General features: G+C 39.7%; 2 protein-coding genes across 9 annotated transcripts in view; one reads left to right on the forward strand and one right to left on the reverse strand.

Moving 5' to 3' along the window:
* Positions 1-1,599, reverse strand: part of Mrps9 (mitochondrial ribosomal protein S9) — a 57,035-nt gene extending 55,436 nt beyond the window's left edge. Inside the window, exon 1 of one of the 2 annotated variants that reach the window (XM_040270827.2) lies at positions 1,416-1,599. In XM_040270827.2, the coding sequence (XP_040126761.2) occupies positions 1,416-1,550 (135 nt within the window). In that variant the 5' untranslated portion in view covers positions 1,551-1,599. The remainder of the gene's footprint in view (positions 1-1,415) is intronic. The other variant, XM_005340027.5, reaches the window with a different exon arrangement.
* A 142-nt stretch (positions 1,600-1,741) lies between these two features.
* The window catches only part of LOC120884833 (uncharacterized), a 41,708-nt gene continuing 23,049 nt past the window's right edge, over positions 1,742-20,400 (forward strand). For 2 of the 7 annotated variants that reach the window (XR_013428778.1, XM_078028733.1), the window contains exon 1: positions 1,809-2,165. Coding sequence is in view for 1 of the 7 variants with exons in the window: in XM_078028733.1 (XP_077884859.1) it covers positions 1,847-2,165 (319 nt within the window). In the remaining 6 variants the exon portion in view is untranslated. The other 5 variants (XR_013428780.1, XR_013428779.1, XR_013428782.1 and 2 more) reach the window with 5 other exon arrangements.

The raw sequence follows: 20,400 nt of genomic DNA on the forward strand, positions 1-20,400 counted from the left end.
AAAGTATCAGAACCTAAAGACCAGACCAGGATATTTATTGCAAACCTTTGGGAACAAAGTGAAAGAGTCAATGCCTGCCAATTGTTACATTAACTTTAATACATTCATATCAGAATATAATTCAGCAATTAAAAATGTTTTACAGATGTAAGTGACCTAATGGAATTTCTACCACGTGTTGGAAAAGCAAAAAAGTGGAATGTGATCTGATATACATACTAATATATGATTTTAAAAACATGAGAAAATACATAGAAGGAGACTGTTTACAGTTGTGGGGAAGGTAAAGAAAGTTCCCATCTCCTACATACACATTGTCAAAAACAAATATTCTGTATGCTAGGGTCCCTTTCATACATATTTATGTACAAACAGGAAAGACAGACTCAAAACATGCATGAATAATTTAAATTTCCAGCATATTTTCCAATATAATTTTTTTAAAAGTTTGATGGATAAATGAATGGACTGATTTATTTAAGTTAGAATACAAAGAATACACAAAAAATAGTATTCTTTTTTTCAAAATAGATTTTGGGACAAAGTATTTGGCTTTTCTGAAATATTTGGTACTTTCTCTCTTTCAAACATTCTCTTGCTTTCCATGACACCACACTGATTTACTCCTACTTATTTGAAAGCACATTCTCAATCTCCTGGGGCCAATTCCTGATTTGTTTGTCCTTTAGGCTACTATCTGTCCCTCTACAAGGTAACAAGGGACTTCTAAGTCAGTTCTCCTGGGTTATAGACAGGCATATCTACAGGCCTTGTGAAAATCTCCAGTTGGAAATGCCACCGATACCTAAAACACGATTATATCCAAAAATGAATTCGTTTCTTTCCTTTTAAATCTGGTTCCTTCTCCTGGGACGCTACGTCAGTGAACTGGCATAGTCAGCGAACCAGCTAGCTAGCATGACAAGTTCCCCACCACTCTCGGAATTAAGAGAGTGTACAAATTCTGGCCTCTGTCTCTGCAAAGACAAGGTGCGGGGAAATCTGAGAAATCAAACTGCAGTTGCAAGACACTTTTTTTAAAAAAGTTGCTGTTCTCTCCACAGTGTGACTTTCTCCATTTAGTCTTCCAGGCCACTGCAAGAGTCCAGTTTCCATCCTCTTGTGGTGGGGCCCTCCGCCCCTCCGGACCCAACAGCACACCTAAGCACAGAACACGGAACCTCGGCAAGTCGAGGAGGGGTCGCTCCCGCTCCGGCTGAAGGTAACTTTGCTTTCCAAGCAACCTCCAGAGGGACCGCTACAAGCCGAGACCCACCTCCCCAGTCCTAAACTCGGGCTCTACTAAATATCTAAGACCCTAGAGTCGCCACCTGGGGACACGAGAGACGCCGCGGGGGGCAGCGCCGGTGGCACATCCTCACATTACCACCTTCTCCAGCTCTCCCAGGCCTTACCTGGGATCTGGCACCTGTCTGTAAACCGGCCGCCGCGGTTTGCCAAAGTCCTTGCCTCCGGGCGAGGCTAACCCTACCCACGAGAAAGAGGCGGTAGGAAAGCGTCCCACCACAGGACACGCAGGGAGCTGCCATGTTGCCTGTAGGAGACCCCGGCAGGAGGGGCGAGGGGCGGGGCCTGGAGACTGCGCAGGCGCGGATGGGCGCCGGGTTCCCCGGCTCTCGCGAGGAGGAGCTTGACCGGCATTTGCCAGGGGGGCGTGTCCTGCGGCCCGAGACGGCTCGCGGTTGATTGGTTGCAGGAGCCCGCGGGGCGTGTCCGTGTCCTGCGTTCCGAGACGGCTCGCGGTTGATTGGGTGCAGGAGCCCGCGGGGCGTGTCTGACTCCACCCCCTGAGCGGTGTCGACCCCTTCGTGGGAGTGGCTAGTAGATGCTTCCTTTGGCCCCTTGGCCTCTTCAGGCGCTCAAGTCCTGGGGCTCTCCTGTTCTTTTTGGTGCTGACTTCCGCGTGACTATTCAATCCGTCTTTCTTCCCAGGCCCATTGCTGCACCTCGAGCTGGCTCTCCCTGCACCTCGCGTTTAGGCACCCTGTGTAGCTGCCGAACCTGCCTTCTTTCGGTGGGAGTTCATTCTCCAGCACCCAGGGGCCCCACCGCAGCCCTTGCTCACCCCCAGTCTTGGTTCCCGTCTGCCTTGCAAGAATGGGCTTTCGTTCGGCTCCTAACTTTCCGCATTTTTCAGGATCCAGGTAAAGACCCTTCTCCAGCAACTGCCCAACCAATCTAGGTTCCCTGGCACTCACTCCCACACGGTTATAGCATAGACTGAGAGCAAACACTGCCTTAGTCTTTGCAGAGGGTTCCTTATAGCATTGGTACTGAGCCTCAATGAAATCAGTCAGAAGTGAGTAGTTGTCGAATGAGTCTGCCTTGCTTTTTAATTTTTTTTTTTAAATAGTAGATGGACACAATACATTTTATTTATTTATTTTTATGTGATGCTGAGAATCGAACCCAGTGCCTCACACGTTCTAGGCGAGCACTGTACCACTGAGCCATAACCCCAGCCCATATGCCTCGTTTTTTTGAAACTTGTGCGCTTTTGACAGTAAACTCCCAGGGTACTTTCTATCAAATACAAATCAAGAGATTTAGTAAGCCATTCTAAAGGGACTTCCAAATATCTAGATTTGAAGGAGTAGTAAAATTAAAACATACACATTCACAGAAAATCTGAAATCATATAAAGTGGTCCAGCAAATACATGCCATCTACTTATAAGTATCATCTCCCAAAGCACAAAAATTTTAACATTGAAAAAGTAGAAGTGGGGTGGCTGGGCTTGTAGCTCAGTGGCAGAGCGCTTGCCTAGCATGTGTGAGGCACCAGGTTCAATCCTCAGCAGCACCATATAAAAATAAAAAGTATTCTGTCCATCTACAACAACGAAAAAAATTTAAAAAATTGAAATGGAATAATTTCAGAATAAAGAGCAATCCTTTAAATGTAATACATTTACTTGTATGAAGAACTCATCCTAGTTTTCTTTTTTTTTTTTTTAATAACCTTTTAACCTAATGAAAATTTCTTTAGAAATTGGCAGAGGTCCATGAACTAACATTTAGGAACCAAGACTTTATACCTCACTGAAATAGGTACATTTAAATATCAGTTCCCTACATATTGCAACGTTTTTTTAAAAGAATGAAATGTTAATGGCGGAAAATTAACCAAATAGAAAACACTAAATAAGTATACAAAAGCAGAACTTAAATCATTAAAAAATTGATGTTAGAGCATATAAGAATGTAGTTCTGACTGACATTAGGGTGACGAATTGTGTATTTTCCTTTTATTTTTCTAAAATTTATGTTATAGTCTTTTACTGTAATCAGTAAAGTAAATTTAGTACATTGTCCACCTCTATGGGCAACTCTTACACGGCTGCCTTGAATTTCCTGTGTAGTCTCAAGTTTGTGAACAAATACATTGTTATAGATTGATGATGGGTATGTAATTTGGAGAATAGAAAGGAAAGATATATATATATATACACACACACACACACACACACACACACACACACACTCTGGTTTACCAGATATCTAAGACTTGGATTCCTTTCATTTTTCTCTCATTTATTGAGCACCTCTTATGTCATAGGCATGGATCATCATCCTAGATACCAAAATTCTAATACGATAGGGTCATGGACAATGTGAAATTTGGTTCTGAAGTAATATAAGTACCAAGGGAGTCAAAATGTTGGACAAACATCAAGTGTTGTTGAGATGTGGAGTAGGAGGCTCTGTTAGATACTGCTGGTGTGTAAATTGATAAAATCTTAATGAAATGATCCAACTAGTCAGTGACCTACTAAAATTAAGATGAGCACACCCAACAGTCCATCAACTAAATGCCCAGATATATAACCTGCATATATTCTTGTGCACTGCATTAGGAGGCATATATAAGAGGGCCCTGACTCTCAGTTCCTGGGGAGTAGCAGGTATGTGGGGGCTGCCCACAGGACAAAGAGAGCAATACCAAGGAGAAGGCCAATCCTTTCATGGGGAGGGACAGCACCAGTTACAGGCGACTGAGAAAAAGCAGAGCCTTTTCATTCAGTTATTAATCCCAGTCTCTATCAGAAGGTTCTGCTTCCCTGTGTCATGGACAGATAGGAAACCAAACTGAAAAAGAGGAGGAGGGGAGTCTCAGAGCCAGCGTGGAGAGTGCTCAGGCCTGGCTTATTACAGCAACGTTTTTGTAATAACAAAAATAATCTATCTGTTGATAGGGGGATGGATAAGAGGACACCATATGGTAATGACAACAAGTGGATTGCAACTACACATATGACTATGGATGAGTTTCACCAGGTGGAGGAAAAAAATAAGACTCACATATGCATACACAAAATATGACCCTATTCACATAAAGTTCAAAAACAGGCAAGACCCAGTAAGATGCATGAGAGTTTAACAACTAGGTAATACAACCATAAAGAAAAATAAGAGAATGGTAAATAAAAAATTCAGGATAGTAAATACCCCTGAGAGGCAGGGAAGGGAGAACATGAGCAAACACAGAGGAGGGCAGTGTTCACGCCAGTGTTCTCCATCTGTAGATGTTTTATTACTATTCTTGAAACTCTACATATGCATTGTGTCTGCAGTTGGACTTACACACACACATACACAGAGACACACACACACCTTTTATGTGTAACCAGTATATACAACGTATAAAATAGAGTTGATCTGTTAAAGCAAATGTTCTGAGCTTGAATCCCCATCCTGTCAACCCCCAGGCCTCTGATGCACCTCTGTAGACTCCCTCTGGCTTTCACTGTCACTTCAAGCCCAGCCTAGAATTCCCAGCAATCTGTAACCTGTCACCTGTATCCTATAGCAACAGATCTTGTTTGCTTCCAGCAAGCCAAATGCTGGCTCTTTAAGATTTAAGACTTCAGGGGGGCTGAGGATGTGGCTCAAGCGGTACTGCCTCAGCTCCACATACCAACAAAGATGAAAGATGTTGTGTCCGCCGATAACTAAAAAATAAATATTAACATTCTCTCTCTCTCTCTCTCTCTCTCTCTCTCTCTCTCTCTCTCAAAAAAAAAAAAAAAAGATTTAAGACTTCAGTTCCCATAGTAGCAGTGTAGTAATCTGATCCTTTATGACGTTTGATACCATCTCTTTAATGGTATTTTGGGGCTCAGAATTGGTGGAGGAAGTACACAGGTAGAATATTATATTTAGTTTTTACAAAATCTTTACTGCTTTAAAAGTGGTTAAAAATCACCTTTTAAGTAGAAGGAAAACTATGAGTTGGGTGGTGAAATAATACTGATACAGACTCCTCTGGCTGTGGCTGACAAAAGAACATCCCACTGATGCCCCAATCCAGGCATTCTTAAAACCCCACCTTCCTAATGCTTCCTCCTCCCCTGCCCTCACCCAAATAGTGGAAGAAGGGAGAACGGCCCCAAATTAAATAGGTCCCCAAAGAAAATGGAAGGGGATGAGTCTCAAACCAACCTCAAATATTTCTGACCACTTATTTTATTAGTCACAGAAGTCAGTAGTTAGGCCTGAGAAGTATACACTTGGCTTCTATATCTGCAGGTTTCATATCCATGGATGAAACCAACTACAGATCAGAAATAGCTTTTTTAAAAATTTCATCTGTATGGAACATGCATTTTTTCTGTTATTATTCCTTAATACAGTGCAACAGTTATAGAATTTATATTGTATTATGTATTATAAGTAATCTGGAGATGACTTTTGGGATATGGGAGGATGTATACAGGCTGTGTGCAAATACTACATTATTTTATATAAGGGATTCGAGCATCCAGGCGTTTGGGTATCTAAAGCAGGGCCTGGATGCAAAGAGGGATGATTTTACATCTGACATGAAGAATTTACTTTCATCTTCTGTCTCACCCTGACTCACACTGAAAGGGGTGGCCGGCTGTGGCTGGTATGTAAATTGCCTTAATTGTTATTTTCCCCCCAAATTCCTTATACTTCATTTTCTTATTCCTCTCTCTGCTTTCTTGCCACCTCTCATCATTACTCTCTTCTCCTCCTGCCCAGTGTGTATAGCTTAAATACTACATGTCATCCTCAGAAAATTGATGCCCTCCATCTTCAAAGGATTCCTAGAAAGTGTCTTAGGAATGGCAGAGCCTTGCGGATCGATATAAAAATCCTTAGCCCAGGAAAAAAATTGTACACGTCTCCTGGGTTCCACAGATACCTGGGATCAACAGAGAGCATAGGATCAAAGATGACCAAACAGGGTGGTTCATGAAATCAGAGTTCTCAACCAAGCCCTGCCGCGGCCTCGCTCTTTGATATGTAATGGTTTGATACTTAGCTGATGGGCTCCCTGTATTTCTCATGGGTGTAACCAGTGGGTTCTCAACAATGTGGAGCCTTCCCTGGTTGAATTGAGTTGAATCACATTCTTCAAAAAAGTGGTTAAAGTCCAGATGCCATGTGCCTCCTCATGTGACCTTACTTGGAAATAAGGTTTTTAGAGAAGCAATCCTGTTAAACCGAGGTATGAGGATGTGGCTTAATTCAATATGATGCTAGTCCTTATTTAAAAAATGGAATTTGGAACAGAGGCAGACCCATAGAGAAAACAATGTGAAGACACTGGGGGAAGACAGCCATCTGCCAGCTAGGGAAAGCCTACAGCTTATCAGAGGACAGAGGCCCACAACAGTCTTTCTCACAGCTTTCAAAGAAACCAACCTTGCTGACCCCTTGATCTTGGACTTGCGGCCTCTTGAAATGTGAGACAATAAAGATTTCTGTGGTTTAAACCTCTCAGTTTATGGAACATTTTTACAGCCATTCCAGGAATATACATAATGTATTGGCTTTCAAATGCCCAACGGCTTTTGGATACTCCCTTCTAAAGGCAGAACCATCTCTTTTGAGAGTAAGCTGGATTTAACGACCTGCCTTGGAAGCAGATAATGAAATGGGAGTCTTGGTGTACAACATTGGATTCCAATCACAAAAGGTCCTGTGGCTTCCTGCTTGCCGTCTATCTTTCTCAAAAGGCCCTTTCTGGGAGAACTGGGATGTTGCATCCTGAGACAGCCCCTGGATAGCCCACCTACATGAACTGAGTCTCTTGCTAACAGTCATGCAGATGGGTCATCCTGGAAGTCACTCCTCCAGCCAGGCCTTTATATGGCTCTTGCCACATCTTGACTGTAGCCTCAGGACAGATCCTGCACCAGAGCCACTGGCTCTTGGTCCAGAACACTATGAGAGATAAGTAGTATTGTTTTAAGCCACTAAAGTGTGAGTAATTCATTATATAGTACACAGAAAATGACAGTATGTTAGAGATGTAAATTCTTGGAACATAATCCAGATCTATTCTATCTGGACACAAGGCTGCACATACATCCCTCAGGGATTCTTTTTGTTGTTGTTTTGAGTTTGCCATTTGCTATTTAGAAATAGGTCAAATTCCATTACACTTAGTCCACTGGCAGTGCCCGTTTACATATTGTTCATCTGGCAGGTTCCTGTAGATCATCATCATCATTATTACTACTATTATTATTTTGAAACTGCATAACATTAACTTTACCATTTTAATCATTTTTCAGTGTACAATTCAGTGGCATTGAAGACATTCTCACTGCATAACCATCACCACCATCTACCTCCAGAACTATGTCATTCTTTCAAATTGAAGCTTCATACCCATTGGACCTAATTCCAAATTCCTTTCTCCCCACAACATCTCGAAAGCCACCATTTTACTTTCTGTCTCTGTGAATTTGATGACTATAGGGACCTCATAAGGGAATCAAGCAATATTTGTCATTTTTATAGCTGTCTTATTTCACTTAGCACAATGTGCTTAAGATTCATCTATGTGGTAGCATGTGTCAGAATTTCCTTGAAGCTGAACAGTAGTATTACAGTATATGTGTATACCACACTTTGTTTATCCATTCATCTGTTGATGGACACTTGGGGTGTTTCCACTTTTTGGTTACTGTGACTAATTCTGTTGTGAAGATAGGTGTATAAATATCTTTTTAAGTCTCTGCTTTCCATTCTTTTGGTCATAAACCTAGAAATGTACTTGCAGTATTCTCCTTTTTAATGTGCACATATTTTTAACTTTATTCACAATAGGCAGGTTTTCAAAAAAAGAAATTTTGAGTGGTATTTAAATCTACAATTATTTAGACCACTCTCAGTTAAATAAACATTATATATAGTAAGAAAATGAGCAATGTAAATTTCTCTGAAGTGGTAAAATGGGAAGTAATTTCAGTATTTCCTTGCTTTAGATCAATCAAGCTAAAAAGCAAAATCTTTCTCAGGTTACAAGTAAATCTATTTTTCCAAAATGCATACATTTTTACGGTATTAATTGAATCTTAATAAATAACAGAACAAGTATCTTCTTTGACGTTTTTCACGGTGTTCAATGTGGACTAAATCCATCCACATATGCTCTTTACCTACGAGCTGTCAATTATGTTTGCTTTAAAAGAGAGACAGCACACTTAGGGAGCTGTCAGTCAAAGCTGTTGTGATGCTTCAAGCATCATTTCTCCAGGCTTAGTTATCAAAAATAAAACAAATTTACATGGAACATAAAGGTGGATCAATCACACCATTTGCTGTGCATTGAAAATGTCTTCCAATGTGCACGATTTCAGGGACAATGTGCTTAGGGCCAGTGCTTCTTTGAACCTGTTTATAGTGTTTTTGAACAGATTTTTTGCCATTTTAAAAAAGTACATGTAGACAATAAAAGTAGTTATTGGAATAAGGTGGCAGGATTCATTGTGGTTCCTCTATTTGAGATTTGAAATAACAATGTGTAAAAAATTGTTCTGTGTGGCATCATGGGTAGTTTTTGTCTTTGTTTTGTTTTCTTCAGTGATGGGCATAGAACCCAGGAACTTGCACATGCTGAGCAAGTGCTCTACCATTGAGCTGCACTCCCAGTCTCAACGGGTATTTCTTTCACCAAATACCCGTTGAGACTTCCCTGTGATGGATGCTGAGAGGAGGTAAAGAAGATCGAACAAAAGAGAACTAAATGACTGAGGCTTTAGGCTGGGCACGTTTAGGACATTAGGACTTTCAGAATATAAAATAATAATAATAATAGTAAAAAGAATGGGTATATTGAAATCAATACAATCACTAGGAGTATGGCAAAAATAAATACCAACTTAATAATCAAATTCCAGGAAACAAGAACCAAAGGGAAAATCCTTGAGGCATGAAAGAGACTATTTTAGGACAAATAGAAGAAGTACCACTTTACACAGCAGGGCAGCAACTTAAAAAGTGCACTGCCTTAAAGCTGATGCTGCCTGAAAATGTAAATGAGTACGAGAAGATTGTCATCCAGACCTGAAAAGTGAGAAGGGTTCCGAAGTATAATTTTCATTCTTAATCTTTTAAGGAAGCAAAGATAAAAGCATGGTATCTTATGTGTCTCTATCAGAAACAAAGGTAGGGATTTAGAAGGGCCAAGAGGCACAAGTCTAAGAAATAAAAAAGAAAATTACATGAATTATGTTTACACAGGCCCATAAATGCACATTATATATAACATTGCAAACTTTAAAAAGGATTATATAATGTGGAATTAATTGAGCACTGTTCTAAGTAGCTTGAAAGTTTTATCTTTTTTAATCATAATACTATCTCTATACTTTTGGTATGTTATTGGTGCAGAAATGTTAAATAACCTACTTAAGGTCCCCAAACTAGGGGCTGGAGTTTGACTCAGTGGTACAGCCCTTGCCTAGTATGTCAATTCTCAGCATCCCATATAAATAAATGAAAAAAATAAAGTCCATCAACATCTAAAATATATGTTTTTTAAAATTATATTAATAGTAAAAAGAAACTAGGAAGGGGTGGAGCCAGACAGCATGTAGTGGCACTGGAACATGCAAAACTTGACCAATATCCTCTTTAACACCCTGTCTTTACCAAGTGTGTTTTATGACCTTTATCCACAGCATCTGCTCACTGTTACCCTTCTTTTTAGGGACCCACGATCACTTGTCTTTTGGCTTCACCACCCAAACCCAGGCAGCTCAGCTCACTGCTGTCAGAGTATCCTCCATCCATCTCCTGTATAAGGACGTGAGATTATATTTGTCCCAGTTGCTTTATTTTGGGAGGAGGGGGTGGGTACAGGGGATGAATCCAGGGGCATATAACCACTGAGCCACATCCCCATCCACACCTCTTTTTTGTATTTTATTTAGAGACAGGATCTCACTGAGTTGCTTAGGGCCTTGCTAAGTTGCTGAGGCTGGCTTTGAACTCGAAATCCTCCTGCCTCAGCCTCCTGAGCTGCTGGGATTCCAAGCGTGTGCCACCTTGCCCAGCTCCCAGTTGCTTTTAAGAAGTCAAAAACTGGCCCTCAATCAGGTATGTTTTCTTTGGCCTGCCCAGTGTTTGGGGAGTGTATGTGTGAAATGTAAACTGGGATGCTTTCCGTCCATCATACATCACCCTGTAGCACTTCTTCCACTGCCTCCACCCCGGTGTCCTGTATAAGGCTGTCCCCAAGTTCATATTACAGTCTTGCTTTCTATGTCACCTACAATGAGTGCTGTGTGCACACATTTGACATATGATATGCTTCCTGATACAGATACGGACCTCACACAACTGCTCAGATTTTGCTTACTCAGAATAGAATCTTACTCAGAGCTAGGATCTAGGACTCTAGAAAGATCAGCCAGCTACTGGATAGTTCCTGATTTAGAGTCATGGAAAATCCTGGCTTTACTGCCCAGCTAGAAAGTCGACTTTTGGCATTTTAAGAATTAAAGTAAGAATTTAATCTACACAGAATCTATTTTATCCTTATCAAATACTATTTACTGATGTTTCACAATGTTCTGATGACAAGAAGCATCAGGGTATTAAGATGATACTACCTTTCAGGGGCTTATAACCATATAGGGGAAAAAGATATTTACATGAATATGATAATTCTAGGAAGACCATAATAAGTCACAAAAGTATCACAGAGCAATTTAAGAAACAAAAGGGGAAACCGTGCCTCTTGCCAAATGGATCAAGATGGCTTTGTTTCTTAACCATTTTATAGAGTTGCAAATCAAAATAAATGATCTAATTCAGTTTTTTTACTCTTATGCAGAACTACTTCTAAACTCTCTCTGAAGGTAATTAACCTACCCTGTTTTATAATACCTACAAAGTAGAATTTTCTCCCTTAATTTATCAAATCATGTGATTAAAAATTATTCTTTAATATCCTTAAATGACTCTTAAGCATTTGCATGGCACCTTGTCTGTTTGCACGAAAAGAACATTCCTGGCCCATTTTCCAAGTGTTTTCTAAAATCAAGTATCATATTTGATATCTGAAATTGTGTCCAATTTCGACGAGCACATCATAGCCTGGTGTATGATTAAACTATCTCATCTCTTTATGAATAGAGTTTGCTGTGATTAAATTGTAAACACCTGCACGATGCTATTTTGACTTTAAATTCAAAGGAACGTTTTATCCTGGAGAATATAGATTTCCTGAAATAAGCCTATCACTTTTTCAACCAAGTGTTACAGTTGCATTCTGATGACCTTTGAAGCTTCGAAATATATATGCTTATATGATAAATCCATGTTTTCCTATCATCTTAATGATATCGAAATATATATGCTTATATGATAAATCCATATATCGAAATATATATGCTTATATGATAAATCCATGTTTTCCTATCATCTTAATGATATGTCCAACACATTTTGGATATAGATTGCTGACCTCAGGGCAGCAAATATTCATATTCTTTATAATTTTTTATCTAATCAGTGCAATATGCTTTTTATGTTGTCAAAATCAAGAGCTCAATTTAGAAATTCAACAAGTTTGTGCAGTTTATCGCATTAACATGACTTCTAGATTTTAAAAGATAGATACACATGTACATGCACACATTGGAAAATCAGGTCATGAGAAAAGCTATAGAATTTTGGCCTTCATGGGTTTTTTTTGATGCTTATTGTGATCACACGAATAGAAATCAGTATTATAGATGCACTCCTTGCTAGTCTTGGAGAGAGTGATCCCAGCCAAACTTCGGACAAAACCATTGAGTTCACAACATTATCTCGGTTTGTGTGGTCAGTTGTAGAAAACAGAGACAACTCTGACTGGTTTCAGTAGAAAAAGATTCATTACCAGGTATTAATTATCCTACAAAATCAATGAAAGGGAAGGTGGATCTAGCTGTAGCTGAACTTTGGGAACACATCTCCAAACTTCATTGACTGAACCGCCCAAGTAGATATCTTGCACTCTGCCTATCTGTTCTGAAATTCATTAGATCCAGTTACAAATTCAAGTCTAATACGAGTGTCTCTATATATTAGCAGAAACTAAATAATACCCAGAACTCTAACTCTTCGTCTTTAGTGGCATAGAAGAAAAGTAATTTTTAAAACGTTTTGGCATTAAATCCTCTGGATTTACCCATGTTATCACAATAATGACAGGATTTCCTTCTTGTTTAAATCTGAGTAGCATCACGTTTTCTTTTTCCATTCATTAAGTGATGGACACTTAGGTTGCTTCCATCTTGGCTATTGTGAATGGTGCTGCAGGTGGATGCAGGTGTCTCTTCAACATATTGATCTTTTTTCCTTTGGATATATATATTGTGGTGAGGTTTCTGGTTACGTAATTGTTCTTGCTTTTACCTTTTTTGAGGAGACTTCACATTGTTTTCCACAGTGGCGTACTAATTCCCTCTATTAGAGTATAAGGGCTCCCTTTTCTGCACATCCTCACCAACCATTACATTTCTCCTTCTTGGTCATAGTCATTCTAAAAGGTTTGAAGTGATATTTCATTGTGGTTTTATGTTGCGTTTCCCTGATGAGAGGTGAAGTTGAACAGAAATTTTCTATTGTGTGTAAACATGAGGTTGTATCTATTTAATGATATTGTTAAGATTTTTGAACATTTTCTCTTTTAATCATCTTAACCTTGAGGTTCTTTTATTTCTTTTGTATGTGAAATTATCTAAGGGGTAAAATACTTGCTAAAGTCTCACAGCAAAAAAATGTTAATTCCAAGCAAGTGATTTGAAACTTCTATGTTAAATAAAAGTTAAGGGGAAAAAATGTTTTGCTCATTGATCTCTATTCCTCACAGTTTTCCCCATAGTACCCAGTACCTGAAACCTGGAACTCAAATGTTCATTGAGGAAGGGAAATTGAAATGGATGTCCAGGAAGCCAATTCAGAGTTTTTTCAATAAACATTTCACGGGGATATTGCAGCAAGGGCTTAAGCATCCATTAGATAGTTAGATGAGATGACTTGAGGTCTCTTTTGAAAAACTTTGAGGGCAGGGTCAATGTCCTCTTTGTCCATATTGTATCCTCAGCTCACTACTGTGCCTGACACATAGGAAACAATCAATAAATGCTTGGTCAATAGAGGGATGACATAAAACATGTGTTTCTCCTATCTCCGCCATCTTTCAGAGGTGGACCTTCATATACTGTTTATTCTCCACTTACGTTGTATAGATATTTTCACTTGTAATCGGCCATTTGATTTCCTGTTTCTAAATGGCGGATGAGTGAGTACGTAGATGCACCTTCTATTTAGACTTTGATGCACCTTCTATTTAGACTTTGATACTCCCTTAACTCCGTGTAGGACTGAGCATCACAGAACCTGTGTGGTTGTCTGATGGGTCCATCTCTCCTGTTTTTTCCCTTTGAGGTGCTGATGATTGAACTCAGGTCTCTGCACAAGTTAGGCAAGAGCTGTACCACTGAGCTACACCCAAAGCCTCATCTCTTTATTGTATGGGAAGGTACCAACACAAACTTTTAACCCTCAGAAGACACCTTCCTTCTGAGCTTAGAAAAAGCATCTTAGCTCCTGAAGCATGACAAATACAGCATGATTAATCTGAGAACAATATTATCATGACAGTTCTCCAAACAGCGTGTCCTTGATGTGGCTCTGTTTCTGTGAGGTGGGGCAAAGGATGATAAGGAGACCTGCTAGTTATTTGGTAAATGCCTCCTTCTTTTGTTGCCATTTTCATAATGTGGGTTTTTCTACTTATTCAAAAAAATTGCTTAAAGGAATTTTTTGGTGTTTCCTCTTCTGCTTAGCTATTTGTAGAAACCTACATTTTATTTTGCATGCAGACCCAGGTCTGTGAATTTCTGTAAATGAATTATAGAAATTATTATTTAATTAAAATACCCAAAGATCAGTACCTTTTAGGAATTAAAGTGAATTTATTGCACATTATGTACAACTCCATGTTTTACTTTACAAATTTTCATTTGGTAAGTTTTTTTTTTTTTGTAAAAAATTGGACTTATAAACTATACCTAAACCAAAAATCTTACCTTATATTTATTCAATAATTTATGTTTTTCAAGGTATTTTACATATTTTTACCTTATTTGATTCTGAGAACAACGTAATTAGATTGTAAGCATACCAGAAACAGTGTTAAGTTTCAATATACAGTTTTGCACATTTTAAATGCTAAAAAAGTAAATGTTAACAATGGAAAGGTTATTTTAACACCAAAACCAAAAGAAAACAAAACAGTGGAACCAGGCTTGGTGGCACATGCCTGGAGTCGTAGCCGCTTGGGAGGCTGAGGCAGGAGAATCACAAGTCCAAGACCAGCCTCGGCAACATAGTGAGACCCTAAGGAACTTACTTAAACCCTGCCTCAAAATACAATGTAAAAAAGTGCTGGGGATGTGGCATCCCTGGGTTCAATATCCAGTACCAAAAAAAAAAAAAAGAAGGTGAGGAGGACTCACATATTAAACACAATGATAATCAAATACTTGAAAATGTTATCCAGCTAGACTGGTTGTGAAAACCAAATTACCTCAAGTTTCTTAAATGTTCTTAATTTTTTCACACATATGTGCACACACCCACATGCGGAGTAAATCTAACAATCCTAAATAACATGAGAAAATTCTTTTAAAAGTTTTTGAGATACTTTTATCACCACACACAGGTAATTTGCTCTAAGTATTGGTTTCTAGATTTCTCAAAATGCTCCTTTGGCCAGGGAAGGATCAAGTTTGTCCTCCAAATTTAGAATAAGAGGAAGGAAATAAAAATTTAGACAACCAGTTGGCTGAGATGTCTCTTCCACCCTTTCATTGGGCTTTTCCTTTGTTGGTCTACTATCCTCCCACAAAACCTTTTTTTCTCTTTGCTTAATATTGATGTCTCTGTTCTTTTTCTTTAACTGTGATAAAATAGAGATAACATAAAGTTTACTATCTTAAACATTAAGTGCGTAGCCCAGTAGTGTTAAGTACATTCTTCTTGTTTTCCAGCCGTCACCACCATCCTTTCCCAGAATTCTTTTATCTTACAAAATCAAAACTGAACATTAAACAATAACTCTCCAGTCCCTCTCCTCCCAGCCTCTGGCCACTATCATTCTACTTTCTGTCTCTATGGATTTGAATACTTGAGGACCTTACATAAGGAGAATCAAACAGTATTTGTATTTTTGTGACTTGTTTATTTCCCTTAATGCACCATATCCTCAAGGTTCATCCATGTTGTAGCATGTGCAGAATTTTCTTCCTTTTAAAGGCTGAATAATATTCCATTGTAAGTATGTATCAGATTTTGCTTATTCATTGATTGATGGACCATTGGGTTGCTTCCATGTTTTAGATACTATAAATAATGATGCTGTGTGATTAATGGTCCAGTTTGGATCTGGAATGTCCCTGAAAGTCCCATGTGTTAAGACTTAGTCTTTAGTTTGGTGCTGTTGGGAGGCAACAGAACCATTAAGATGTGGGTCCTTGTGGGAGGTTTTCACTGGGGGCTTGCTCTTGAAGGGGATTGTGAAACTCTGGTCTCTCTTCTTTTGCTTTTAGCCACCATGAGATAAGCAGCCTATTCCACCACATGCTTATGCCAAAATGCATTGCCTTGCTGTAGGCCAAAAGCAACAAGCCAACATCCAGAACTGTAACCCAAAATAAACCTTTTCTCTTTATAATCAGATTATCTTGTGTGTTTAACACAGTAATGGAAAGCTGACTAACGCAATTACTATTTCCACAGAATGTCTTTTTCCAGACTTTCACTGTCAACCTATTAGTGTTTCTAGATCTAAAGTGATTATTTTATAAATAGTATATCATTGGATCATTTTTATGCATTCTGCCAAGTTCTGCATTTTGATTAGAGTGTAGTCCATTTACATTCAAAGTAATTACTAATAAAGAGGGACTTCAGTCATTTTGCTATTTATTTATTGGATTTTTCCCCATTTCTCACATTGCTGTCTTTTTTTGTTGATTTTTTTGCAGTGAAATATTTAATACCTTTATTTCCTCTTTTGTACACTCTATAGGTATTTTCTTTGTGGTTCTCATGTTTTAATATCCTAAAGTCATCACACTGATTTAAATTTATGCTAGGTTAACTTCAGTAACAAATAGAGCTCTGTTCCCTTAATGTCTTAATCTCTACCCCCTTTCATTTATTAACGTCACAGAGTTATATGTTTTTACATTATTTGTACAAAAACAAATCAACAATTGTGATTTTTATGCCTTAGTCTCTTCAATTACATAGAAAACAAAATGTAGATTTACAAACCACTCTTACGATAATACCAACTTTTCAACTAATAATTATTTTTTCAAATATTAGTCCCAAATTATGTAGGAAACAAACAGCAGAACCACAAACTGGCCTTGCAATATGATTTGCTTTTTATAATTGTTCATGTACTTATCTGTATTTCTTTCTGTGACTTCAAAAACTGTCTAGTATCCTTTATCTCTACCTGCAGCGCTCCTTTATCAGTTCTTACAAAGCAAGTCTGATGACCATGAACTCACTCAGCTTTTGGATAACCTGGGTATGTCTTACTTTCTGTCTCACTTTGCTGAATTTCAATTGAAGGTCTCTCTTTCAGCACTTACCAGTTCACTGCCCTCTGACCTTCAAGTTTTCTGATGAGAAATCTGTTCACAGTCTTACCAAGAATCCTGATATTTGACAAAGTACTTCTATCCTGCTGCTCTCCAGATTCTCTTTGCATTTGTTATTCCACCACATGACTATCTGTTGTGGCCTGGTCCTGTCTGTGTTTGTCCTATTTGGAGTTCATTGGGCTTCTTGGACATTTATATTTATGCCTTTCATCAAATCTGAGAAATTTTTGTTCATGATTCCTTTGAATGATCTCTCTCCCCCATTCTCTTTCCTTCCTTTAAGACCCTGGTAATTCCTGTGCTGGTGTGCTTAAGGGGGTCTTCTAGTTCCCTCAGCCTCTCTTTATTTTTCTTGATTCCCTTTTCTTTCTGTTGTTCAGACTTGCTCATTTCAATGGGCCTTTCTTCGGGTTCATTGATTCTTTCTGCTTTTTGCTTCTATCCTTTCGATTCCTCTAGTGTATTTTTCATTTCAGTCATTGTCCTTTTTAGCTCCAGAATTTCTTTTTATTTTCATTCTTCAAGGCTTTCTATTTCCTTGTCATCATTTTCATTTTGTTGATTATGTTAGTGTTTCAGAGTCGGGACAAAACTTCTAAGATCATCAACTTACAAGGAGGAAAGTTTTATTTTGGCCCATGGTTTCAGCCCATTGTTGCTGGTCCTCCTTGCCTTTGGGCCTGTGGGGGGCATAGTGCATCATGCGGGGGCGGGGGGGCATGGGATAGAACAAAAGTTCACCTCATGGCAGCTAGGAAGCAGAAGAAGAGCAGAGTTCATCTTCCAATCCCCCCTGCAAGGGCACCCCCCACTGACCTGACTCTTCCACGAGTCCCCACCTTCCTCAAATGAGCCACTGGCTGGGGAGCAAGTCCTTAGCACATGGGCCCCTGTGGACGTTACAGATCCAGACCAGAACACTCACGTATTCTTTTCTTGTGCTTCTCCACATCTTTCCTCAGTTCTCTGAGCATCTTTGAAACAGTTGTTAATTCCTTGCCTGGTAGTTCTGCCATCTGGTTTTCTTAGGGATGATTTTTGGTTTTGGTTTTATATTCCTTTGCATGGATCATACTTTCCTGCATTAATACGTTATTAATTGTATGGACATCTACCATCAAACCTATGTTTCATTTTATAGATTACAAACCATTTTAAGAAGGACAAGTGGAAGGGGGTGGCAGGCGCAGGCACCACGTCTGGCCAGGAAGGTGCAAGAAGAGTCCCCTGAGACAGGCCAAGGAGAGGAAGGAGGAAGATGAGGCCATCGAGCAGAAACAAAGGAGGAGCCCACGAACTTGAGGAGGTAGAAGTGAAGGCTACCCAGAAGGACCCCAGGAATTAAGAAATCCGGCAAAAAGAAAGCTGTTCCTGTACCTGAGATGACGGTGACTGAAGGGTGACGATTCCTTCTTAAACATCTGAGTCCCTGCCAAAATGTTTGCCACCTAGACCTGCAAAGAACCATTGTCTTGGAATCGGTTGTAAATTTAAGAATAAACTTTCATTTAAAAAAATAAAATAAAAACAACCACATCTTTTTGCAAATGCTGTCAATACCGTGACTGCGCTGTATGATAAAGTTTCTTCACAGTGACACAGTCAGCCACCCCCACTGAAAAGGGCAAAGGCACTCCTGGGCTTTAACTCACGGCCTGGCAGCCATTAAAAGATGCTGTGTGCTTTTTCCTGTTTTCCACCTAAACTCACAGTTTGTCAGACACCAGAAGCTTGGTGTGTGCCTCACTCACCCACTCTCAGTCCCACCAGCCTAGGAACCAGGTGCCTCATTAAAGCCAGGACCCCTCACCATGGCTCTCCAAAGACAGATGACATGAAGGGACGCTGTTGGGAGCCACCTAAAACAGCAACTTCCCAGGACCCTTCACTTGTTAGTCACATGATTTGTGTTCTCTTCACCCCCCCTACCCCGTGTGTTCTCTTAACAGCTTTAGCAACTCAACCTTATTAAAAGGCAAGCCTGTTTATGCGAGAGCAGCATCAATCTGGGATGTAACTTTTGGTCCAAGAATGACCAGGACAACCAACTCACTACCCCTCCCTTGAAGTTGAAGTGCTTACTCAGGAAAAGAAAAGCATGTACCCAAAGTCAATAATCATCCCTAAACTCTAGTCCATCCCTAACATCCTTTCACACGTGTGCAAACAGCCCTCTTCTTTGTCCTGAGAACCCCTGGGCGCTCTCTTGATCCATGCTGTCTCCCTTCTGCTCTACCAAGGAGTGCCAAGAAAAGAGTCAGGTTCCCATCAGAGTGACGCCTTTGATATCTGATTCTTCTGATGGAGAGAAGAATGCACTAAGCTGGTAACAGCACTGGCTCCATGTTGAAAAGCATATGCCTGGTCCCAGGTCCAGAGATTCTGTTTGCTCTGGGGTATGGTCACCTTTAGGATTTTCGAAATGTTCCCCCAGGTGATCCTAATAGGAACAGGAGTCTCTGGTCTATACATTCTCTAAGGCGACTCAAAATGGACTGCTCAGACTTTTAGCTTTGGTGAGGATAGAGCTCCTGATTTCCTTGTGAGTGTTCATCCACCCTTTATAATTCCAGGTATATTGTCATATGCCACACATGCATGTTTGTGGGCACAGTTAGGGTTCAGCCTGGTTCTGTCGAATCTCTCTTATTCCATTGTACCCCTCTGATGCCCTCTGATTTTGCTTCTCCTGTCTACACCTGTGTCTTTTTTGGAGGTCTGCCCAGTGTCTCTTGGAGCCACTATGTGTACAGGCACAGAAAGCAGGAGATGCCTGGGCGTGTCCATCCCTCCCTGGCCAGCACTTAGCCAGTAGCCAATGGATGCAGCCCATAAAAGCCCAGCTCTCTGGCCTCCAGCCGAGGAAAACTCAGGTGAAACTCAAGAGTCAGGTCAAAATGAATCTTCTATCCAGGGAACTTTGAGATCACAACTTTTCTTGTCCTTCCCCCCTTGCCTCTCCTGCTTTTCTCGCTCCCTCATTGATTTCTCCTGGGGGCACTTTCTGAATTGATCACTTATAACGTGTCCTGTCTTGAGACCTCCTTTTGGGGACCCAAAGTGGGTCATGGTTTGTTGATAGTCCTATGAAGTAACTAACCCTGGAAGCCAGTTAGTTAGAGGAGGAAAGAGAAAATAGCAAATGAAACATTAATTGTAAAGAAGGAACTAAACGTCTTCACCAATGATTATTCTTAAAGTCAACAAAGAGGATCTTCTAGTTTAAATCTTCATTTGAAAGCTAAAAGATTATTTTGTGTGCTTTTAAAAATTGCCCAGGGACAATTTATGCCACAACAACTGACTTTTCCATCTATTAGACAACAGTACCAAAAGCAAAATATTTTCATATATTTGGTCATCAGAAAGAGTTTCAACCAGGCTGACTCCACCAAAGTTACGCACCCTGATTCCATCTTTTGGTTACTGGAGTGTGACAAGTT

This window comes from Ictidomys tridecemlineatus, chromosome 12, assembly GCF_052094955.1.
Source record: "Ictidomys tridecemlineatus isolate mIctTri1 chromosome 12, mIctTri1.hap1, whole genome shotgun sequence".
Lineage (NCBI taxonomy): Eukaryota > Metazoa > Chordata > Mammalia > Rodentia > Sciuridae > Ictidomys > Ictidomys tridecemlineatus.